At 50.8% G+C, this 18756-nt stretch overlaps 6 protein-coding genes across 6 annotated transcripts; 3 read left to right on the top strand and 3 right to left on the bottom strand.

The window, feature by feature from the left end:
- Positions 1-196: 196 nt before the first annotated feature.
- Positions 197-637, bottom strand: BO94DRAFT_559945 (putative quinol monooxygenase; the record flags this gene model as incomplete). The annotated part of the gene is made up of 3 exons (XM_025614109.1): positions 197-344; positions 407-519; positions 575-637. 3 exons carry the CDS (start codon positions 635-637, stop codon positions 197-199), a joined length of 324 nt encoding a protein of 107 aa, XP_025463415.1.
- Positions 638-1177: 540 nt separating this feature from the next.
- On the top strand, positions 1178-2690 carry BO94DRAFT_559946 (uncharacterized protein; the record flags this gene model as incomplete). Its single annotated transcript, XM_025614110.1, has 3 exons — positions 1178-1219; positions 1322-1470; positions 1544-2690. 3 exons carry the CDS (start codon positions 1178-1180, stop codon positions 2688-2690), a joined length of 1338 nt encoding a protein of 445 aa, XP_025463416.1.
- Positions 2691-3504: 814 nt separating this feature from the next.
- BO94DRAFT_240989 (chitin synthase export chaperone) lies at positions 3505-5064 on the bottom strand. The gene is made up of 3 exons (XM_025606369.1): positions 4704-5064; positions 4023-4594; positions 3505-3965 (listed from the first exon to the last, which is right to left on the bottom strand). Exons 1-3 carry the CDS (start codon positions 4939-4941, stop codon positions 3780-3782), a joined length of 996 nt encoding a protein of 331 aa, XP_025463417.1. The 5' UTR covers positions 4942-5064; the 3' UTR covers positions 3505-3779.
- A 7853-nt stretch (positions 5065-12917) lies between these two features.
- Positions 12918-13569, top strand: BO94DRAFT_539038 (uncharacterized protein). Its single transcript, XM_025612619.1, has one exon. It carries the CDS (start codon positions 12936-12938, stop codon positions 13125-13127), a length of 192 nt encoding a protein of 63 aa, XP_025463418.1. The 5' UTR covers positions 12918-12935; the 3' UTR covers positions 13128-13569.
- Positions 13570-13919: 350 nt separating this feature from the next.
- BO94DRAFT_241454 (uncharacterized protein) lies at positions 13920-15329 on the top strand. Its single transcript, XM_025606370.1, has 3 exons — positions 13920-14480; positions 14667-14808; positions 15005-15329. Exons 1-3 carry the CDS (start codon positions 14197-14199, stop codon positions 15164-15166), a joined length of 588 nt encoding a protein of 195 aa, XP_025463419.1. The 5' UTR covers positions 13920-14196; the 3' UTR covers positions 15167-15329.
- A 226-nt stretch (positions 15330-15555) lies between these two features.
- On the bottom strand, positions 15556-17994 carry BO94DRAFT_627669 (endo alpha-1,4 polygalactosaminidase; the record flags this gene model as incomplete). The annotated part of the gene is made up of 2 exons (XM_025617441.1): positions 15556-16301; positions 17844-17994. The coding sequence occupies 2 exons, from the start codon at positions 17992-17994 to the stop codon at positions 15556-15558; spliced, it is 897 nt and encodes a 298-aa protein (XP_025463420.1).
- Between the last annotated feature and the right edge of the window lie 762 nt (positions 17995-18756).

Genomic DNA, 18756 nt, shown 5'->3' on the forward strand with positions numbered 1-18756 from the left:
CGCCCAGAAGTAGGTCCAATTTGAATATACGATAGGCTTGTATTACCGGTGAATAGGTGCCGAACCAAAGCAATACATTCTTCAGGCCCTAAAACCTTTATGAATGCTATCAATTTGTTTCACTGAAGCCCTCTGCTATTCTGCTTCGAAGAAATCAGCCAACAACACAAACTCCACACAGAAGCATGCGTATAACCTAAAGCTTCGATCTACCCTCAAACCCAGCAACAAACGAAGCACCTTTCAGATCTGGAGGCTGGGCCAGACAAGACCCAATTGCCTTGGCGAATTGCTTAAACTCGGGCGATGCTGCGTGTGCCTTGAGGCTATCGCCATCTTTGTATCTGTAGATCATCCGATGAGCTTCTCCCATTCCTAGAGTCATTTGAGCTGCACTCATGCTCACTTTTCGACGAAAATCAACTCATCACTGTCGTTTGACTGAAGCGCAAAATAGATCTGAGTGTCTGGTTCGTTGTGCTCAATGTGTTGGGAGAATGCCTTGAAGGCTTCCACGACCTAAGCCTGAAATTAGTATATTTGAGACGGGAAGAGGGAATTGCAGACTGCGGACCTGGTTGAATTTGCCTGGCTTAGGCACAAGTTTGACAACATTGTATATCTCGCGGGGGGCCATGGTGATGTCGAATGTAGACTCAATTAAATCACCAACTTAGTTGGTATATGATGCCGTCGTCATCAGGAGCAGCTCCTAATTTGATGTCTCGGATCGGCAGTCGGCTGGATTGCCCGGTGGGGAACGGGACATGCCGAGGCTATACGCAGCGGTGAGATCTCCCCCTTCACGGAGTCAGGGTCCAGTAGCCGACAAAAGGTGATTAATGCCTAGTAAGTACTCCGTAGTCAGACAGGGGCTGGGGACCGCGTTCAATCATGCCGCACTCTTGCCGGTGGCTGAGTGCTGAGTACTGAAACTGAGACACGCCGGATGGCCAACGATGTGAGCACGTGAGACGACTCGCCCGTCGCCCATCACGTGGTCTGAATGCCCGATGACGTAGCTGCCCGGGACCGAGATTCTCCCCTTCTCATCCACTTTCCGCCCCTCTGTCAGATCTAGATTCAACAATACTCTCTTTCTTGTACTCCAAGCTAATTCTGTCGCGTGGTCCTCTGAGGGGGTAATGTGCTGTCCAGATCCTTCCGGTGTGATACAATGAAGAAGACGCTACTTCTCGTGTTTATCCATGGCTTCAAGGTACGCGCATGCTCCACCCATCCTCATTCGCCTCTCCCCTGAAGGGCGCACGTGCTCGGTCCTTGCCGGAGTATATGCCTCGAACCTCGCTAAGAAACTTAGGGGGACGACGATACATTCAGGCAGTTCCCGGGACGCTTTTGTGCACTGCTTAGTCGCTCCCTTCCTGCCGTACAAGTCGCTACTGCGGTGTACCCGAAGTATGAGACCCGAGGTGAGCTAAAAGAATGCGTGAGTATCTTTCGGGAATGGTACGTCCAACCGCCTACTTGAGACTGGCTCAGAATGGATAGAGCATGCCATTAACCTCCGACCGCTATGCAGGCTCCAGAACAAAGTCATCGACTTGGAGGTTGCGAACCGAACAGCTTCCCCGACGGTTGACCCCTCCGTGCATGTCTTTCTGGTCGGCCATTCGATGGGCGGAATCGTCGCCGCTGAGACCCTTCTTCTACTAGCCTCGGAACAACCAATTCCTGTAACCTCTTCTGCAGGAGCTCCAACTAATCCCCTAGCGGATTCCGGCACTGCGGTGGGGGCAGATTCCTTCATGTTTCCTCACATTCAGGGTGTCATCGCATTCGATACCCCTTTCCTGGGCATTGCTCCCGGAGTGGTTTCGTATGGTGCAGAAGGGCATTACCGAAATGTCACCTCGGCATACACTGCACTGTCAGAAGTCGCTGGCTTGTTCGGGCTGGGGGGCAACGGCTCCCCGAACAAAGCCGCGTCTACTGAGCAGAAAAGCGACCCCAACAAAAGTCTACCACCCTCAGCTCCTAGCTCATCTTCGAGTACAGATGCTGCTGCGACACCATCCTGGCAACGGTGGGGCCGATATGCCATGTTTGCGGGAGCTGCAGGAGCCGTGGCTGCGGGCGGGGCGGCTGCCATGTATTCACAGCGTGAGCGACTGACGGACGGGCTGGGCTGGGTGTCATCCCATCTGGCATTCGTTGGCTGCCTAGCCCGTTCTTCGGAATTGCGGCGGCGCCTTGCACTGCTATCCGACGTACAGAAGGAGCGAGGGATTGGCTGCACCAATTTCTATACATGCTTGGGCAAAAATGCAAGCGCTCTAGTAGAGAACAGAAACGCCGGGACTTCATCGTTCAGCCAGAAGATCATACGCTCGAAAAACCGCACTTTCTGCTCGCTTCCCGCGGAAGTGGAGAGCTCGGGGTTCTCCCAACAAGACATCCGATGGGCCAGAGCCGTGAATGATAAAGCTGCAGATGAAATCAAAGCACATATTAGCATGTTCCTGCCGAATGAGAACCCGGCCTTTGATTTACTCGTTGCTGATGCATGCAAGGTGCTAGTGGAGTCGGTTGACAAGGGATGGTACGCCACGGCCACAGGGCCAATTGAGGAGGTTGACGGAGACATACCGCGGGCCGACACTGACCGTACCAAGGTTCAGGCCGATAGTAGATTCATGGACGGGGACGACGTCGTGGTTGTGGATTGACAGCCTGAATGCATTTCTAATCACAAAAAGCAACATGCCGGACGTACTTGCTTGCCTCGGCCGATTATGCACCTCTCGCGCGCGCGCTCTTGGGATAACCGCCAGCGCGGTCTGTGTCCGCCGCCCAAGAAAAGAAAAGAAAAGAAGAAGGGAAGAGGAGCTCGGTGCATTCGACAGATGCGGATTATTCCACGTAATCCGTTTCATCCGCCGCTTGGAGGGAATCGGGTGGTAGACGTGTGGCTGATAATCAAAGGGTCCGATCACAGCTGACTGCGACTGGCGAGGGGAACGGGGGCGGGGCCAAGTAGCTAACAGATTGACCTATAGCAATGCCGCGCCTCCGCCCTAAGGCCATTAACTGTGCTAGGCTCGACTCATGTCGTGGACCTTTCCCGTTCCGAGTGACCGGCAATTACAAGTTTGGCTCTAGTGGTTTAGCAGGAGCCTTCGGATTTGATTTCCACTGGCTAGTGGCCTGTATGTTCCGTCTTCGGGACACTGTACGATGCCCCCCGAGACATCAGTCATACCACTAACTTAAAGTTCACGGTGCTCCATGTAGTCCGGTCCGTTCTCCTTACTCCAGATGGAGTAACGGGGCCACTCGGGGCTATTGGGGGCATGCCTCATGGTTTAGTGGCCCTCCACTCCGGCCGGGCACTGATAAGAGATAGTACACACTCTAGCGATATATCAACAAATTAAATGGCAATATAAAAATTGCGCGTGCCAAGAATCACCTCACACAGTCCCATTTGAGGGTGACAGGTAAAGCGGGATAGAAGAGCACAAAGTGGTAGAAGATCACACGGGTCGCTTTCGCTCCACGCCCTCCACTGACCTATAGGACAGGTTTCGGAATATGTTCAAAAAAAAGAGAAAAGAAATAAAACCAATGTCAACTTAAATCGCTCGGAGGTACCCACATTGTTGGATTATGCTTAGATTCGGTAATGATGACATGAGACTGCAGTAGTTGAAGTGAAATTTAAGATGGAAAAGCTAAAACATCGGCGACGGACGGACGGGCGGAAGAAGCATCTGACATGGCGTGGAACGTTGAAGGAATGAATAAACCGACCTAGGCTAATAATTCTGGCCGTGATAGGTCGACGTCCGATGATGATACATGCTCCCGGCATACTCCGAACTTGCATCCGGGTACCCTGTTTGCCGACGATCCTCATCGGGTAGAAGTTCCTTGACTTCCCAGGTGTTTGGCTTGATCCCGACAGAAAATTCGAGATCTTCTTTGGTGATATAGTCCCAGAACTAGACAGGGATGTCAGACCTTGCAGATTCGATCGGAAAAGGAATAGATGAACATACCTTGTAGACCATCATGACCGCTAAAAGGTTACAAAATGTAGCAAAAAAAAGACCGTCCAGATAATGCTGCACGCTGTTACAGATCGTGTCACTGAATGCGTAGAGGAGCACCTGGCCACAGATGAAGACCACGAGACCAAAAGCGATATGGCCTAGGGGCCAGCGGTCTTCGAGCGTGTTCATGACCAGTAATAGTGACATGACAAGATACACCGCGATGCAGATAGCGTTCAGAACATACAGGACGACAAACATGCCGACGGTGTTGGTGGGGCCAAGGCCTCCCCACGCCTTAAAAGTCGCGAGAGAAACCAGGAAGGAAATGGCGAACATTGCCGCGGACGAAAGCCGCAGGAGCCAAACAGAAAGAATGGTTCCATCCTCGTAAAGTTGGAAGCCAACAAATCCGTTGATGAGCAGGGATGTGCAGAGTGCGGAGGCCAGTCCATTTTGCACAGCAGCAAAGTAAGGAAACGGACCACTCCCAGGTGGAGCCACTCCTGCATCAAGGATCAGGGAACATATGGTTAGAGTCATGTAGATGTAAAAGAACGTAATGATCTCCTTGCGACCTGAAACAGCATGATAACGGTTAATGCAACTCAACTCCCAGAGCGTCTTTTTCCTTCTGGAAAAAATGGAAGCCCAACAGAAAGGCACAGAGACAGGTAAGAAGCATACCGACAGCAGTGAACTTAGACCGGACATGTAAAATCATAATCACCGTCATCCCCAACGCGATGATATGAAGGAAGCAAGAGGCGCCTTCGAAGATGATGGTATTGGCCAGCTCAATGTTGCGCGCATAACAGTTCGGTATGATGCCCGTCGAACCCGATATTGACGACGGCGGGCCCACCAAGGAGCATAACGGCAACGGGGCCTTCTCGCATATCGAATCAAAATCACCGAACCCCATTGTGGTCCTGGATCTGGTTTCACAGACAAAGGAATGTTGTGTGGTGTCCGATTGTTTGGGTCAACTGATAACCTGCACGAGATGGGCGGATCCGACCCGTCTCCACAACGACCGACGGGTTCGCAGATGAGCCAAATAGCACCCCTCCTCCTTTTACCGGAGGGCGGTCACAACGAATGACGTGGCTGTTTCGAGAATAGTAGAAGAGCGATCTGTGAGCGAGTGTCGGAAGAATCTCTGAAGATCCTATCGAAGCGATAGGGCCACGATGCGGCGGAGTTCAACAAGGAGACGGGGGGGGGGGTGTGTCATGGAAAGATCTCTGGCTCTCAGGTTGCCGGGATGAGGGAGGATCACGGGGTGCACTAAGGCCCGATCTGGATTGGTCTGGGGGAGGAAAGCCGTTGCCTTCTCGGGCATAGTGCATCTCCCCAGAAAGAGCATACACGCTAGCCGAAACAGGAAGGTTGTTGATAAGTAGTGGTGTTTAGATAGTCCGGGAGACTACTTACTACTTAGGTCAATCCCCAGAGCTGGAGGATAGCGATACCCGCTATCTACTATCTAGGTACCTAAACCTGTGGTTACAAGTGTGTATAATCTATGGCCATACTTTACTGAGGTACAAAGTACAAGGACTTGATTCCTTTTTCGGTCTCTTTCCGTCCCCATCGGCCCCATACTAGGTGGCTGCTGTCGAGACATTGTACCCAAGCAGTTCTTGGACAGGTACATTATTCCCCTGCAGGTACAGGAGCCTGTCATCTCTTAGTCCCTGAAGGGCACCGCTGCTCGTTACTGAGTGCTTGGACTCTCAAAAATCAACAGGGAGATTTTCCGGCTGCTCCGCGGCATTGACGAGGCGAGGGAGGATCGGAGGTGCCAGTGGTACCTACGAAGTACTAGTATAGTATCTAGTAGTAGTAGGTGGTTGCCCCGCCTGGCCCAATCGAGGCTGGCGCCCCCGCCTGACCTCCGAGTCCAACTCGGGAAATGCCGAGCTTGGGCCTCTTCTCGGACGCTGTCGATGACGGTCGTGGTTCTGACTCGCAAACCGCCAGGGAACACCCTCTAGTCCCGCAGACCATCCTATCTCAGGCTTGGACCAAGCTCCCACCATCGTTAGTTGGCGACCGAAAACTGTGCCCCCCTCCCTGGCCCTCTCAATGTCTCACTAATATAGTTCTTTTTTCAGGCACTGCTCTAGGTTCCGACGGACCTTCACCTTCACCTATGCTCTCTCAGCTACTAGTGTTTTTGTTGGTGGCCCCTTGGGACGGATGCAAGCACCATGTCTTATCCCGGTAAAGCTGCCCCCCCATCCCCCCCCAAACACACCGGGTACTGGGAGGTCCATTGCTTCGTCCTTTGCACCCTGGTCTATTAGACGAAATCCGATTGCTTGCCTCAACCGCTTGCTGACGCATTTCAAAATGAAAATTAGAATAGGAAAAAAAATACCTCATACCTCTGCCGATAGCAGGCTCCCACTAACCGCCTTACTAGGGTCAAACGGCAATGGGCCGAGACTCTCTGCATATGGGACCATCTGAGTGGGCACTTCTCACCTTCTTGCGTGCCTACGGAGAACACCCGATCCTTCCATGCTAGTTTGTCTGTTTAGGCTGGCCAGAATAGGGGAACGGAGAACAAGAGACAACAATTAGGTGAGAAGAATCACATTATGTTCTTGGCACCGTTGCTCCCCGATCTCCCGGAAGCTTACGCATACGATACCAACAGTTAACGGCAACCCGGTTTGTGGCCGGTACAAGGTTCCTTCGTTGATTGCCCCTTCATTAAGAAAAGGATCGGGCGTAGACTGACCGTAGTCTTCACCCGAAGCGCACAGAGCCATGGCGTTCCCGAGGCCTTTTGTATGGATAGTTGCTCAGCCTTACTTCAATTGTTGCTACTGTTCAGAGTTTAACACTGGTCATTTTTTGAGCCGGCGTGGCGGATCTTTGGCTGATAGCGATCCTAGTCAGACTTCCTGCTATATCACCTGCTTTTCTTCACGAGGAGTCCTGCAGTGCCGCCACCTGTGCCCGTGTGTATGGTCTCAGCTATTAGGCGAAGGTGGCACCATGCTGCCAAATTACCTTGTGGATAAAGTTATTAATTGCATGGATTATACAAGGGGACAAACATATGCAGGTTGATCAATGGGAAATGCGAGAGGGATAAAAGACGCCTGCCGATACAGAGGGTGCGGAAAGGGCAGGACGGGCCAGGCACCATGATATTCGCATTGCCCAATGATGGCCCAGCCTTCTGACGAACTAACTTATGATTTCCCCATACCCGATATTGGCTAATGCATCTATCTGGCTATCCCGGGGCGACTGGAGTCTAATCATGTTAGCCAATTGGAGTGGTTCCCCTGGCGGCTTTTGAACTACGAGCATGAAAATTGCAATCCAGACAGCTTGGCCACCACTTCTGGCTTTCATGGCCCTGTTCCTATTTGGGTCCCAGGCAAGAATTCCACGGCTCACCACCACCGATGCATGAAGATCCTAGTTAGCGCCACGTGCAAGTGAAGCATCAACGGCTGCGAGGGACCGTGTCGATCTCCCATTGACCCGATCAATCCGCGGCAGATGGGGCTTCGCATCACAGTGGAACGGTATCCGCCGGTACTCCTTCAAAGTTAGTAGTAACGGCATCATCGCTGTCCTCTAAAGTGACTGATGTGCTTCCGATGACACTGGACCCGCAATTGTACAGGGACTCCCCTCTGTCAAGGTTTGCTCCGTACAGACGGCTTCAACGGCCCTGAGGTTCGTGGAGCGGGTCTATAATTAAAGATTCAAACAGTTCAGGAAAAATAAAAACAAAAAAGATTATATAACCAAATTGACTTTTTTGGGCACAACTGGGAAACAAAATTATTTTTATTTTATTTTCTATTTTTTTTTACAGGAAAATAAAATTTGGGGGGGTGCGAAATTAAAAAAACATTTGGCTCTCTTTTCCCCCTGTTTAACCTTGCTGCATCCGGGCTTGTGATGAGCCTTAAAAATACCTATCCCTGGAGCTTGCATGGCAAACACTACAGCCCACCATGAGTGGCATATATTATTTCAGGTCCGGGACACTTTTCGAAGGGAATCGGAGACTCCTCAAAATCTGTTAAGCACGAGCCTTGTCAATGCTCAGATTAGTTTCAAACTCTTGCACCGTTTCACATCCCAGTCCAGTCCGAAACCTTCCTCTGGCCTCTTCACACAGTGCCAACGCCTCTGCCTGTCCCAATCGCAACCACTTGCGTCTGCCGTCATTGCACTACGTTTCCCATCCGTTGAGATTGAAACTTGACGACCATGTGCAATTACTTTAAGAACTACTATATCTACAGCAGCTGTCGCAACCCAGCCGCCCATTTCATCCGCACATCTGTCGATGGGGCCAAAGACCCCAAATGCGCGGAAAGCCCGCATGACAGGTTCATTGTGGTGGTTGGGAAATGTATCCTATGTCGTTGAAAGGCATCAACGATCGGTCAATGGCCCTCAGCAGCAACAGTGCGACCTTCCTGTTCCGGGCAGGAGCGACGGCGCTCATCTTGGGGCTTTGCCGACTACCACTACCACTCCCACTACCACTACCTACTATATCGGCACTGCGACAAGACCTCCTCCGTGACGACACGTCTTTCATGTCTGCCGCATTTCTTTCTCGGGGTTCCTATGTTCTTCCCCTCTCTCTTTTTATGCCCTTTGTAATATCGATGATGCTGCCCTTCTCATGTGCATATGTTCCCGTTGATCCTGTAACTTCGTTTCTTGGTTGTTTTATTGGATATTGATATACATGGTCTCCGGAGGTTAGGCCGGGGTTACGATCTGCGGAATTCTGGGTACCATATTTTATTTGCATGGCGCTTGGAGGAGCCTAAAAGAGCGGACGTCCTTTTAGATCGTTTTTGAATGCTTACTTGTCTGTTCAATTCCAACAATGGAGCTGTTCTTGATCCTCCTGACTGGAGTCGTGGCCATCGGTGTTCGAAGAAGGGTATCACGCCGATCTAGAGCTCGCACAGAAAGCCCCGACAGCATCACATGTTCTGCACATGTGCTCCTCGCTCGGAACCTTCGACATAGAACAGATGGAACGATCCCCCCCAGATACAGGACTAACGGGCGAGTAAGAATAGCGGAAGAACCGAAGAGACGCTACACAAGGTCCGCCTTGACCTTTTTGCTTAGGGTATCCTGCTCGCAAGGTGCTCCGGACGGGGCGCTAGAGACAGCTAGCTGGTTATCAACCTACAATGGCCTCTGACGCAGAGGCCTGCAACGCAACCCGTTGCCTGCCAAGAGGGTATCGTCCTGCACCTACTGGGGGCCAGATGGAGTCTGTGCTCCTCCGCTTAGCCAGCGACCGGCCGAAAGGTGAACCTCCAGTGGCTCTCCTAGCCGGACGGGTGGTTTTAGCACCCCAGGCTATTTCTTCCTCCACCAACCCCCCCCCCCCCGGGCGTTGGATGGGGGAATCGCACCAGTCTCAGGTTCTCGCAGGGATGCGGTGACCCTTGCGGTTCCCACTCAATATTACGGCAGAGACGACGGCACTCGTTCCTCCAGTGGCAGCTTCGATCTCCTGTCAAACATTCTCGCAGCCGGTTATCCAGGAAACATCCCCGCCGTCCGAGGGGGGGGTTGGATGGACGGGCAGATTCATGACGACAAACTCCACGCTAGTTGTTACATCTAGCGCTGCTATCTCCAGACCAATGTGGCTCTCAAGCGGCCTGCATCCGTGACAGACCGTGGTTACACATCTGCCGGGACGCACGAATGGCGCTAATCAGATTATTGCATGAGATGGTGGAGATGCCAGATTGCTAAGAAACCAACAACTTTTCGGGTGGAGATGGTGGAATTTTTTGGGCCGCAGCCATTAATATTCCCGCAGTCCCAACGACTATCGTCGTCGGCTACCGCAATTTGTCATGGGCCTGTGATAATAATTTGTTTCTGGACGAATCACAGCCCTCCAGGCTCTGCTAAAGGAACCCTTTAAAGTACAGCTGCTTCAGACCACCTATGAGGGCCAGCTCCCAGAATCCTTCCAACCAGACTTACTCTCGGCCCGATGGTGCATTGCTGCAGGGCATGCAGGCGGTCGCAGGCCACCTTCATTCATGCCTTACTCCGTATCTGGAGTAGCACGGTCGGTTCGACGTCCAGGCAGGATGATACAGGACAGGAACTGGCGGCTCGGTGTATGGCCGCAGAGCAACGGCCATAGGACACTGGTTAGATAAGGGTAGGAGCAGGCTTAGGCTCCGCCGTGCGGAGGCGCGTTCCAACGTACTTCGGATGTATGCCACTGAGGGACGAGAAAGGGAGCCAAAGCGGATCAAAACGGAGAGCATTTCATACATCGATCCGCAGTGGATGCATCAACCACCAACTGGCATGGTATTATTTAATTGCGACCAGATAGAACAAACAGTTTGTGAAAGGTTGTGTTGTCGATCACTTTGCTTTTATCCCTGCTCCTTCCAACTTGAACGAAGTATCCCTTAGTTCTGTTGGGACGATCGTTTAAAGTTTCTGTTTTTTTTTTCTTTGTTTTCTTTTTCTTTTTTCCATTCCTTTGTTTCCCCCCCCCCCGTGCTGTCCAGGTTTCCTTTTTTTTCCCCTCACCCTTTTTTGTTTTCCATTTTGTATTTTTATTTTCATTTTTTTTTTTACTTTTGGAGAACCCCCTCTCCAGGCTGCTGTCCTTCATATCATAGGACGAACTCTAGAGTCCGGCGCAACTCCGTACTCCGTCCACCACTCATAGGTCGACATGTCCATCTCGAGACGAGTACGGAGTACTCCGTATAGTCAGCTGCATCTCGGAGGTTACGATTTTCTCCCCACGCAAGTCCCGAATGCATCGTCCGAAGAACGAACTGAAGCGCGGCGGGACTGCCAAAAGAAGAAAGGGAAGCCTATCATTCCAGCATGGCATGATTTCTCCCTTGACCGGCGTAGACTAGATCGAGGGCAGAGGAAAGGGAAATCAAGCAAAGCAGGCAACCCATGCATGTATGACCTCATGCAGGAATGGCCCTTATTCTGTTTGTTTGATGCCGGCCGGAAGGTCCTTATGGTAAGGCGGGTGGAAAGTTTGTTATTATTATAGTTGGAACCAATATTATTCCTCTTGATCCGTGCCACGGTACTTTAATGTCTATCGACGGCTATATATCCGACATGGACTCTGCTCAGAACAGGATAAGGAATGTCCCCAGATGGACGCGTAGCCGGTTCCTTTCCAGATTTTTCTTTTCCTAACGGTAGGATTTACCCGACGGTCCTTGGGGTACGTACGTGCTTAATGCTGGCGACTATGGCTCTCGATAAGGTTCCCAGCCAGGCTTGGCTCTGTTGGCACGGCGTGAGATTCCGTCTTGCTGAAACGCGTAGGGGATATACGACACCAATAACAAAATAAAGCAGGGAAATAAATGATTAGAAGAAAGAAAACTGAAAATGAAAAATATTAATCATAAAGTAAAAAGTACTCCGTCCAGTCCCGGCCACTTCCCATTCATCAAAGATCTCGTTTGATTATCTCTCGACCCTGGCCATCCCCGGCGGCTACAACCGTCGTTAATTTGGATCCCCCATGGCTGAATCCCTTCCTTCTTTCGTCATTTCGGTGTCATCGCATCGCACACGTAATGATGTGCAAAAGACCTGATGGACCCTAGCTTATAGACCGTTATCCACGATCATAAGCCACGTAAAGTGCGTGATATCTTAGCATCTCGACCTCAACTTCCTTCCATGGTCCGACCACCACATTTCATCAGGTAAGGCAGAGACCCTTGATCCCTCCAACAGGATGTCGAAGGACAAAGGAACCACACATAACACCACCCTTAGCAGACAAGGATCAACCGACAGGTGATCTCGATCCACCTCCGCCTAGATACCTGTCACCAGAGTGCCTAGGATGGACTGAACAATCGGATGCAGCTTGCCTTCCGTGAAGTTCCTCTGAAGAATCACCGCTATCTGAAAGCAGATCAGGTCATTTCCCCTGTTCGAAGGTTCAACTTTCCGCCAGTCAGAGGTCTCCGCCGATATTTCACAGCCACGGATCATATACCATTCTGTGCCAGGACTCCGAGGCACGGGCAACCCGGGCCGAATCCGAGCCAGATGTCATGTCATATCATGCATCGCCACGATCTCCCCGACCGATTGTGAGGCTTGGCTCTCAGACCAAGCATGCTTGGCAACGGTTGTCAAGCATTCGGACGACATGGGCCTTCCTCTTTAGTTCAACGGTCGTCGGACTCGCCGTTTGCCAGCGGATTCTCCTCCTCCTTCGTCCACCCCTCGGTGGACCCGGCGGAGAAGGCCCGGCCACTGGCGCAATTTAGACCGAGGGTCGATATTGACATATGCCAGACTACCTGACTAGTCGGGGAAGCTGTTCTTCTGCTAACCTCCTAGTTCAACACCTAACATGGTCCGAGTCCTTGTCTGCTTATCTCCACGCTAACGCTGAGGACAGGGGTAGCATCGGCTCATGTTGGAATTATTTCCTTTTTTGCCCATCATGATCCCTGAACGGATTATTCTATTATCGACGAATCAAACACATGGCCTGGGGATAGGTGTGAACTGACTGGTCGTAGGCTTGTCATGCCCGTGATTAGCACTAGACTTGGGTCTTACTAAATAGATTAATGTGCTTTATGCTAGGGATTCTGCGCCAATCGCTTTCGACATATTTGAGCAACGTGCTTGTCATTTCGCCCCCATTTAGTGGAGCGTTCTGCATCATCAAGGGGGGCCGACTGCCACCACCCTCTGTTGATGGTTCCCCTCTCTTAATGTGGTCTGGTATTGCTGTAAGTCAGCTTCCGAGTCTTCTTTGTGAGCCAAACCCGTCGGAAAGGACTTCCGTCCACCCGGGAACTAAAGGGATGTGTCATTGGCTACGGAGACAATTGGCCATGGGTATAGATTTGGTTTATTATGATATGGACATCTATTACATGGACATATGCTAGCTTGGTTTATGACTCGCGTGGAATACTGCTTCTGTCCTTGCTGGTCCCCGTGCCGAGCCCCGTTTATATTGCTTTGTTGATGTGCCACAAGGATCAGGGGCAGGCTCTAGATGCCAAGCTGCATGGCTTACGGCAGGTGGTCCGAGTGTGTTACTGATGTAAGATTATAAGAGACAAAGAACGGTGGATGTGGCTGAACGGCACACGGATCAATAAGGGGGATCTGCGACCGTTGAAGTCGATCAGCCGGTGGCATCAATGGGCCACCATTTGTCCGGACTTGAGTTCATATCACCGAGGGCGTTCAGGGGAGCCTGTCGATTAACGGGGTGCCTAATGGCTGAGACGTGAGAGTGTACTAATCCGTGTCGGATTTCCGAGTGGCTATATTCAGTCTTCTGTGTTTGATAGGCGTCTGCCTGGATCTGTAAGGCTAGTTGAGCTCAGCGTTAGATATCGTGTAGTTCGAGAAGGCTTTCGCCTGCTCATTCTGGGATGAAACTCACTAAAGCGAAAGTCTGACTTTGGAAGGGTGCTGAAAGGGTCAAACACCATGGCAGCTGAAGAAGATGGTTGTCACCTGATCCGCCAGTATTCACCTGCCAGGACGACACTTCTCTGCGAGCTTTCTTCTCATATACCCCGATCACTCCAGCCCGCTTGTTTCAGCAGCAGGCTCTTCAAATCAATAATAATAAAGCAGAAATGGTTAACGAGAGGCTGATGAGCAGTCGTATGCTTCTATCACATATTGCAGGGGGGGTTGAGCTGACACATTACCGGACTATCTAGGAGTTTCGATCCTCTTCTTCCTACTGTTATAGAACACTGAGATGTTGCTATCATTGGAGTTAACTGCTGGTAAGATATGCCTTGTCTTGGATATTCTGCGAGCAAAGCCTGGCGCTGATGAGAACAATTGCATTAGTTCACCAACTTGTCGTATGCTCCTCAACCGAACGGGCCGATGCTGCAATAATCCAGCGTCAGCATGGATAGGATGGCCAGTCTAGAGCCGTTGCTCGGAGCCCTCTTCCTGGAGCCAAACGGACTACACGCTGATACCAGACACTCTAGGAGGATGGAATCGAACCGCATGGAATAGTGAGGTAAGTGTGATTAGCTAGGCAGTCCAGGTCTAACGTATGTGCTCTTTTCAGACCTTCAGCCCGAAATCGACTCCTTAATCGTCCCTACCGAGACATCGTTCCTTTGCCAGATAATCCATGATGCTTCAAGCAGACAACTACGCCGTAATCTGGGTCGAACAATACCTTCATACCCTTACGCAACAATGCCTTCTGGATCCGCGATCACTCCGATGCAGTTGCCAATGCAATCCATCTGCGTCTCGTACTTTGGGCTCTCGTCACCCTCAATACAAATATCTACCTACCTCCGAAAAAGTCCTGCTACATACACCGCGGTGGGGAGCGCTAGTTGCTAAGGCCTTTCTCTCGCATGCTAGCAAGGACAATCCGACAGGCAAGTCAAAGCGAGCGCATCGTTAGTAGGTACATCATGCAGCCATGGTTGTGTAGCGCCGAATCAAAGCATGCTGCATCTCCCTATGTCCATGACGCTGTCCGAAGTCTACGTGTCGTGACAATACCAATCTATGTTGCAGTGACAACTCAGTCCAGACTACGCTAACCCGCGCCATAGCCATTTTCGGAAAGACTAACTGCTAACATAGTCGCCAGTCATGTGGAACACGGTTTTCATGCTGCTCTCTAGTGCGGGGGCACGGTATGACCCTGGCGATGAAGCACGATACGCCTCTTCCATCCCTTCCGACTGGGGCTCTTGCATGCCTCCAGAGTCCAGACAGCACCCTGGTATGTTACGAGCTGCTTAATTAGATGCATTATGATAAGCCCACAGCCAGACTCGCCTTGTTTGCAGCAGTTCCGCAGGCTACCACTTTTCGACGCCGCTTACTACTCATCTGGATGCTTCTGGGCCAATCTAGTCCCACGGGGCTCTAAGGACCGTGCGGGAGATAAGCGACTGACTGGCTTCAACGGCATCTAGGTACACGTGAATGTCTTAGTCTCCGCATCTCGGGCTAGCCTATCCGTCTTCCCTCATGTGATCGCAGCGGATAAGCAGTACAGTACGTCTGGAATGACATCAAAGCGTGATTCAAACACAACACGGTATTACAGCCACCTACACATTTGCATAGAAAGCTAGCACCATGTCCGACACCAACAACAGCGCAGCCATTGCACTAAAGGTCCCGACCAAGTGTGTTGACGCGAACAAGCTGGTTTATTCGATTCCGAAGGCGTCCGACACGAATCTAATGCCCAAGGGGACGATGAAGACTGCTGCAGAGTACTACAGGCGAGTCTCGGTGTGGAGTATGTCTTCCTACATGAATCTGACGGTGTTCAAATAATCATAAATACGATGAGTATGAGAAAGGGAATTGATGTCCTCGGTCTTTGTATATTCAGTCATCTTACAACGAACTCAACACCTCTCCAAGAATCTTCAATTCATACACAATCACCTAACAGCAACACAAGCATCTGTACTACACATCCAACACATCGTCCAAACATCCAACAGCAACAAACTCAACACCCCTGAATCCACTCATCCAGATTCCAATTCTTCAACACCGTCGAAAACCCCCCCGACCCCTCAAACACACAAGCCGTCATCCTCTCCTCCTCCCCCACAAAACCCCCATCACTAACCCCCTCCCCCTTCGGATACTCAATATGAAAAACCGGCTTCCCCGCCCTCCCCAACGTCCCCAAATCCCCACACTCCCTCAACGACGCACACTCCTCATTAACCGCCCACTGCACCACATCCACCACCCTCTCAACAATCGCATTCGCATTCTTCAACCCCAGCGCTAAACCCCTCATATGCGCCTCGGCAGCCAAAAACCGCACATAGTCCACCGCGTCCTCCCTCGATAAATCCAATCCGTTGTCGGTCCCGAACGCGTCCACGTTATCCGGGTCGACGCCGTCGCAGCCCAGTGCCGCGGCGCGGTCCAGGCGGGCTTGCATGATACTGCGGACGTTGGGGGACCGGGTGTCGAGCCAGCGCTCGGTGTCCCAGCCCGGGAGCGCGTTGCCTTTGTCGGAGGCGTGGAAGTGGGCGCTGTCGGGGCGGTGGGGTTCGTAGCTGCCGGCGGAGAAGTAGCAGATTACTTTGTGGGAGGATTTGTGGAGGGTGGTGATTATGGGTTCGTCGTTGATGAAGAGGTCGATGTCGTAGATTTGGTAGGTGGGCGTGATGGCGCGGGGGGTTAGGGGGGTGGGGAGGATGATTTGCCAGGTTGAGTTGATGGGGGGGTGCCAGATTTCTTTGGTGGTGGTGGTGGTGGGGTGGGAGTTGGTGGAGGGGAGGAGGAGGAGGAGGAGGGGCAGGAGTAGAAGGGGGACATTTTGGTGTTTGTTGTTTGTTGTTTGAGTCCTTGGTGATAATATAAATGAGAGTAGAGTGGAGTGGAGTGGAGTGTGGAGTGTAAGTGTAAGTGTAAGTGTAAGTGTAAGTGTACTGGGATCAACCTCAGAACTAGCTAAATAAAGGAGTGATAGGAGTAAGGTAGGTAGGTAGGATCAACCCTTAAGATCAAGTAAAATAAAAGAGTGATGGTAGTAAAGAATGTGATTCCACACACAACAAGCACAAGCAAAGGAAGAGATAGATTTACCCCCTTATATAACCCCCTCCCCTTCCCTTCATGAAATGAAATGAAACCTCATCTCGAACAGACCCTTCCACTCCCTAAATGACACCCTCCGATACCCCCTCCCTTCTTTATCCCGTGAATTACCCCCATGATAACGGTATCCTCCTCTCCCCTGCCCATCCGTTGATCTAAATGACACGGGAAGGAAAGTATATCTGGGATCTTTTGTCGGGATAATCCCTGTTTCGATTGGCATGCGGGAAGGGGTGGTTTTATTGGTCGTGGGGTGAGATTAAGGTGGTTTCGGGTTATTGGTTGTGGTTACACGGGCTGTGCTGTGGGCTGGGCGCTGGTGGGAGGGTGGTATGTTTCTTTGTTGTTCGGGTAGTAGGCGGGTGGGGGTTGATTTGATTGTGTGTGCGAAGATAGGGGTGAGAGGAGAGGGAAGGGAGGGAGATGAAGTGAAGTGAAGTGGTACCGGTACTGGAGATTATGGTGTGTGGTGTGTGTTGGTTGGGGTGACAAGGGAAGGTTTCAGTTCAGTAATGGATATTGCAATGTTTGGATGGAGGCTATATGTAGTAGGGATACATAGAATAAAAGAGACACCAGTAAGCAATTAGATGGTGGGTACCACATGAAGAGACTTCAGTAATTGGGACCAGATGAGTCGATGATCTTGTTAAGTAGAGTAGGAGAGCCAGTTGAAGTGGTTCCGATAATGAAGATTATGATGTGTTTTGGTTGGGTTGATAAGGATAGTGAGGTAGCTCCAATATTGGATATTGCAATGTGTAATGGTATAGGTAGTACAAATTGCAAAGCATGGTAAGAGAGACCGGTAGGTCGTTGTATAGATGGTGAGTACCACGTGAAGTGGTTCCGATTATTGATATTGCGATGTGTCTCGATGATATCGGAGGTATAGGAGGTAAAGAGAGCCCGTTGTAAGTTAGATAGTATGGGGTACGAGTGAAGTGGTTCCGATAATCAGTATCGAGATGTGTCGATGGTCTGGACGACGGCATAGGAGGTCGGTAGTAAAAGGTGGGTGATGTAGTAATCCATCAAAGACCTCTCATAAATCGGGTTTAGAGCGCAGCCACGAGTGGCTAGGTTGGCTCGTTTCGGTGAGTACCGTGTTCTGAGTGTCGTATATTTTCGAGGGTCGTACATATAAGAGGTAATAGAAGAAATCTTTCTGAGACACACCGGGTTTAGCGCACAGCGTGAGCTGGTTCCGATAATGAACATCGTATTTGATGAACGGATCGAAGCTGATAGAGCTTGTAGAAGTGAAATAAAGGCTCTGTAGACCGGCCAGGTCTAGTGCCCAGCGTAAAGTGCATAGCTTAAAGTGCATAGCTTAAAGTGCATAGCGTAAGGTGCTTCCGACCATGCGACATGTATATCGCAAGGTATCATGTGTCCAACCACCATAAAGGAGGTAATGGAGCCAAGGTGAGTCAGGGACATTGTAGAAAGTGAGACCCGATGAGATGTCAAATCGGCCCGTAGGCGATATGTCGACCCATAGAAAATATATCGACCCGTAAGATGTATACCGACACATAGGGAGTAGTATATCGAACCAGATTCCGGATAGACCCCATCCCATCAGACCCATCGTCCAACTGGACACATGAAACAAAGGAGTCAAAGTTCCTCCACATAGATAAGAAAACCCACATGGAGTGGTTCCGATGAACGGAAATCATAAAATAGTCCCCAGAGATGTCACAATTGAAAGACCTCCGTAATCCTAGTACATCATACATCAAGTAGATGTACACCGTGCGACAGTACCTTATAAACAGTAGATGTACCACGTCAAGTACACCACCACCACATTTACATGAAACAACCACCATATTACAGACCATAAATCATGTAAGGCATGAAGAGCCCCCCCCCCATCAACGGTGGAATCAAATGGCCATGATAAGAGACCAGAAGCATGAGCCGAGGCTCAGTAGAGACCGAGTCCTCGGGCATAAATCATGTAAAGCATGAAGACAGTGCATGAAAGGAATTCATCATCAGGGAGAGGAATGAAAAATGATCAGACATGGAACATGATGAACCGAGGCTCAGTAGGGAAGGAAAGGAAGGGGATGGCTTTGTG

The sequence above is a fragment of the Aspergillus sclerotioniger genome (genome assembly GCF_003184525.1).
Source record: "Aspergillus sclerotioniger CBS 115572 chromosome Unknown BO94scaffold_32, whole genome shotgun sequence".
NCBI classification, from domain to species: domain Eukaryota; kingdom Fungi; phylum Ascomycota; class Eurotiomycetes; order Eurotiales; family Aspergillaceae; genus Aspergillus; species Aspergillus sclerotioniger.

Excerpts from the sequence above, each read along its gene's own strand:
- BO94DRAFT_240989 (XM_025606369.1), bottom strand. The coding sequence starts at position 4,941 with ATGGGGTTCGGTGATTTTGATTCGATATGCGAGAAGGCCCCGTTGCCG. Across the intron at positions 4,595-4,703 it reads GTCTAAGTTCACTGCTGTCG|GTCGCAAGGAGATCATTACG; the intron begins GTATGCTTCTTA and ends ATGCTGTTTCAG. Across the intron at positions 3,966-4,022 it reads CGGTCATGATGGTCTACAAG|TTCTGGGACTATATCACCAA; the intron begins GTATGTTCATCT and ends ATCCCTGTCTAG.
- BO94DRAFT_539038 (XM_025612619.1), top strand. The coding sequence starts at position 12,936 with ATGATATGGACATCTATTACATGGACATATGCTAGCTTGGTTTATGAC.
- BO94DRAFT_241454 (XM_025606370.1), top strand. The coding sequence starts at position 14,197 with ATGATGCTTCAAGCAGACAACTACGCCGTAATCTGGGTCGAACAATAC. Across the intron at positions 14,481-14,666 it reads TCAAAGCGAGCGCATCGTTA|TCGCCAGTCATGTGGAACAC; the intron begins GTAGGTACATCA and ends CTGCTAACATAG. Across the intron at positions 14,809-15,004 it reads AGAGTCCAGACAGCACCCTG|GTACACGTGAATGTCTTAGT; the intron begins GTATGTTACGAG and ends AACGGCATCTAG.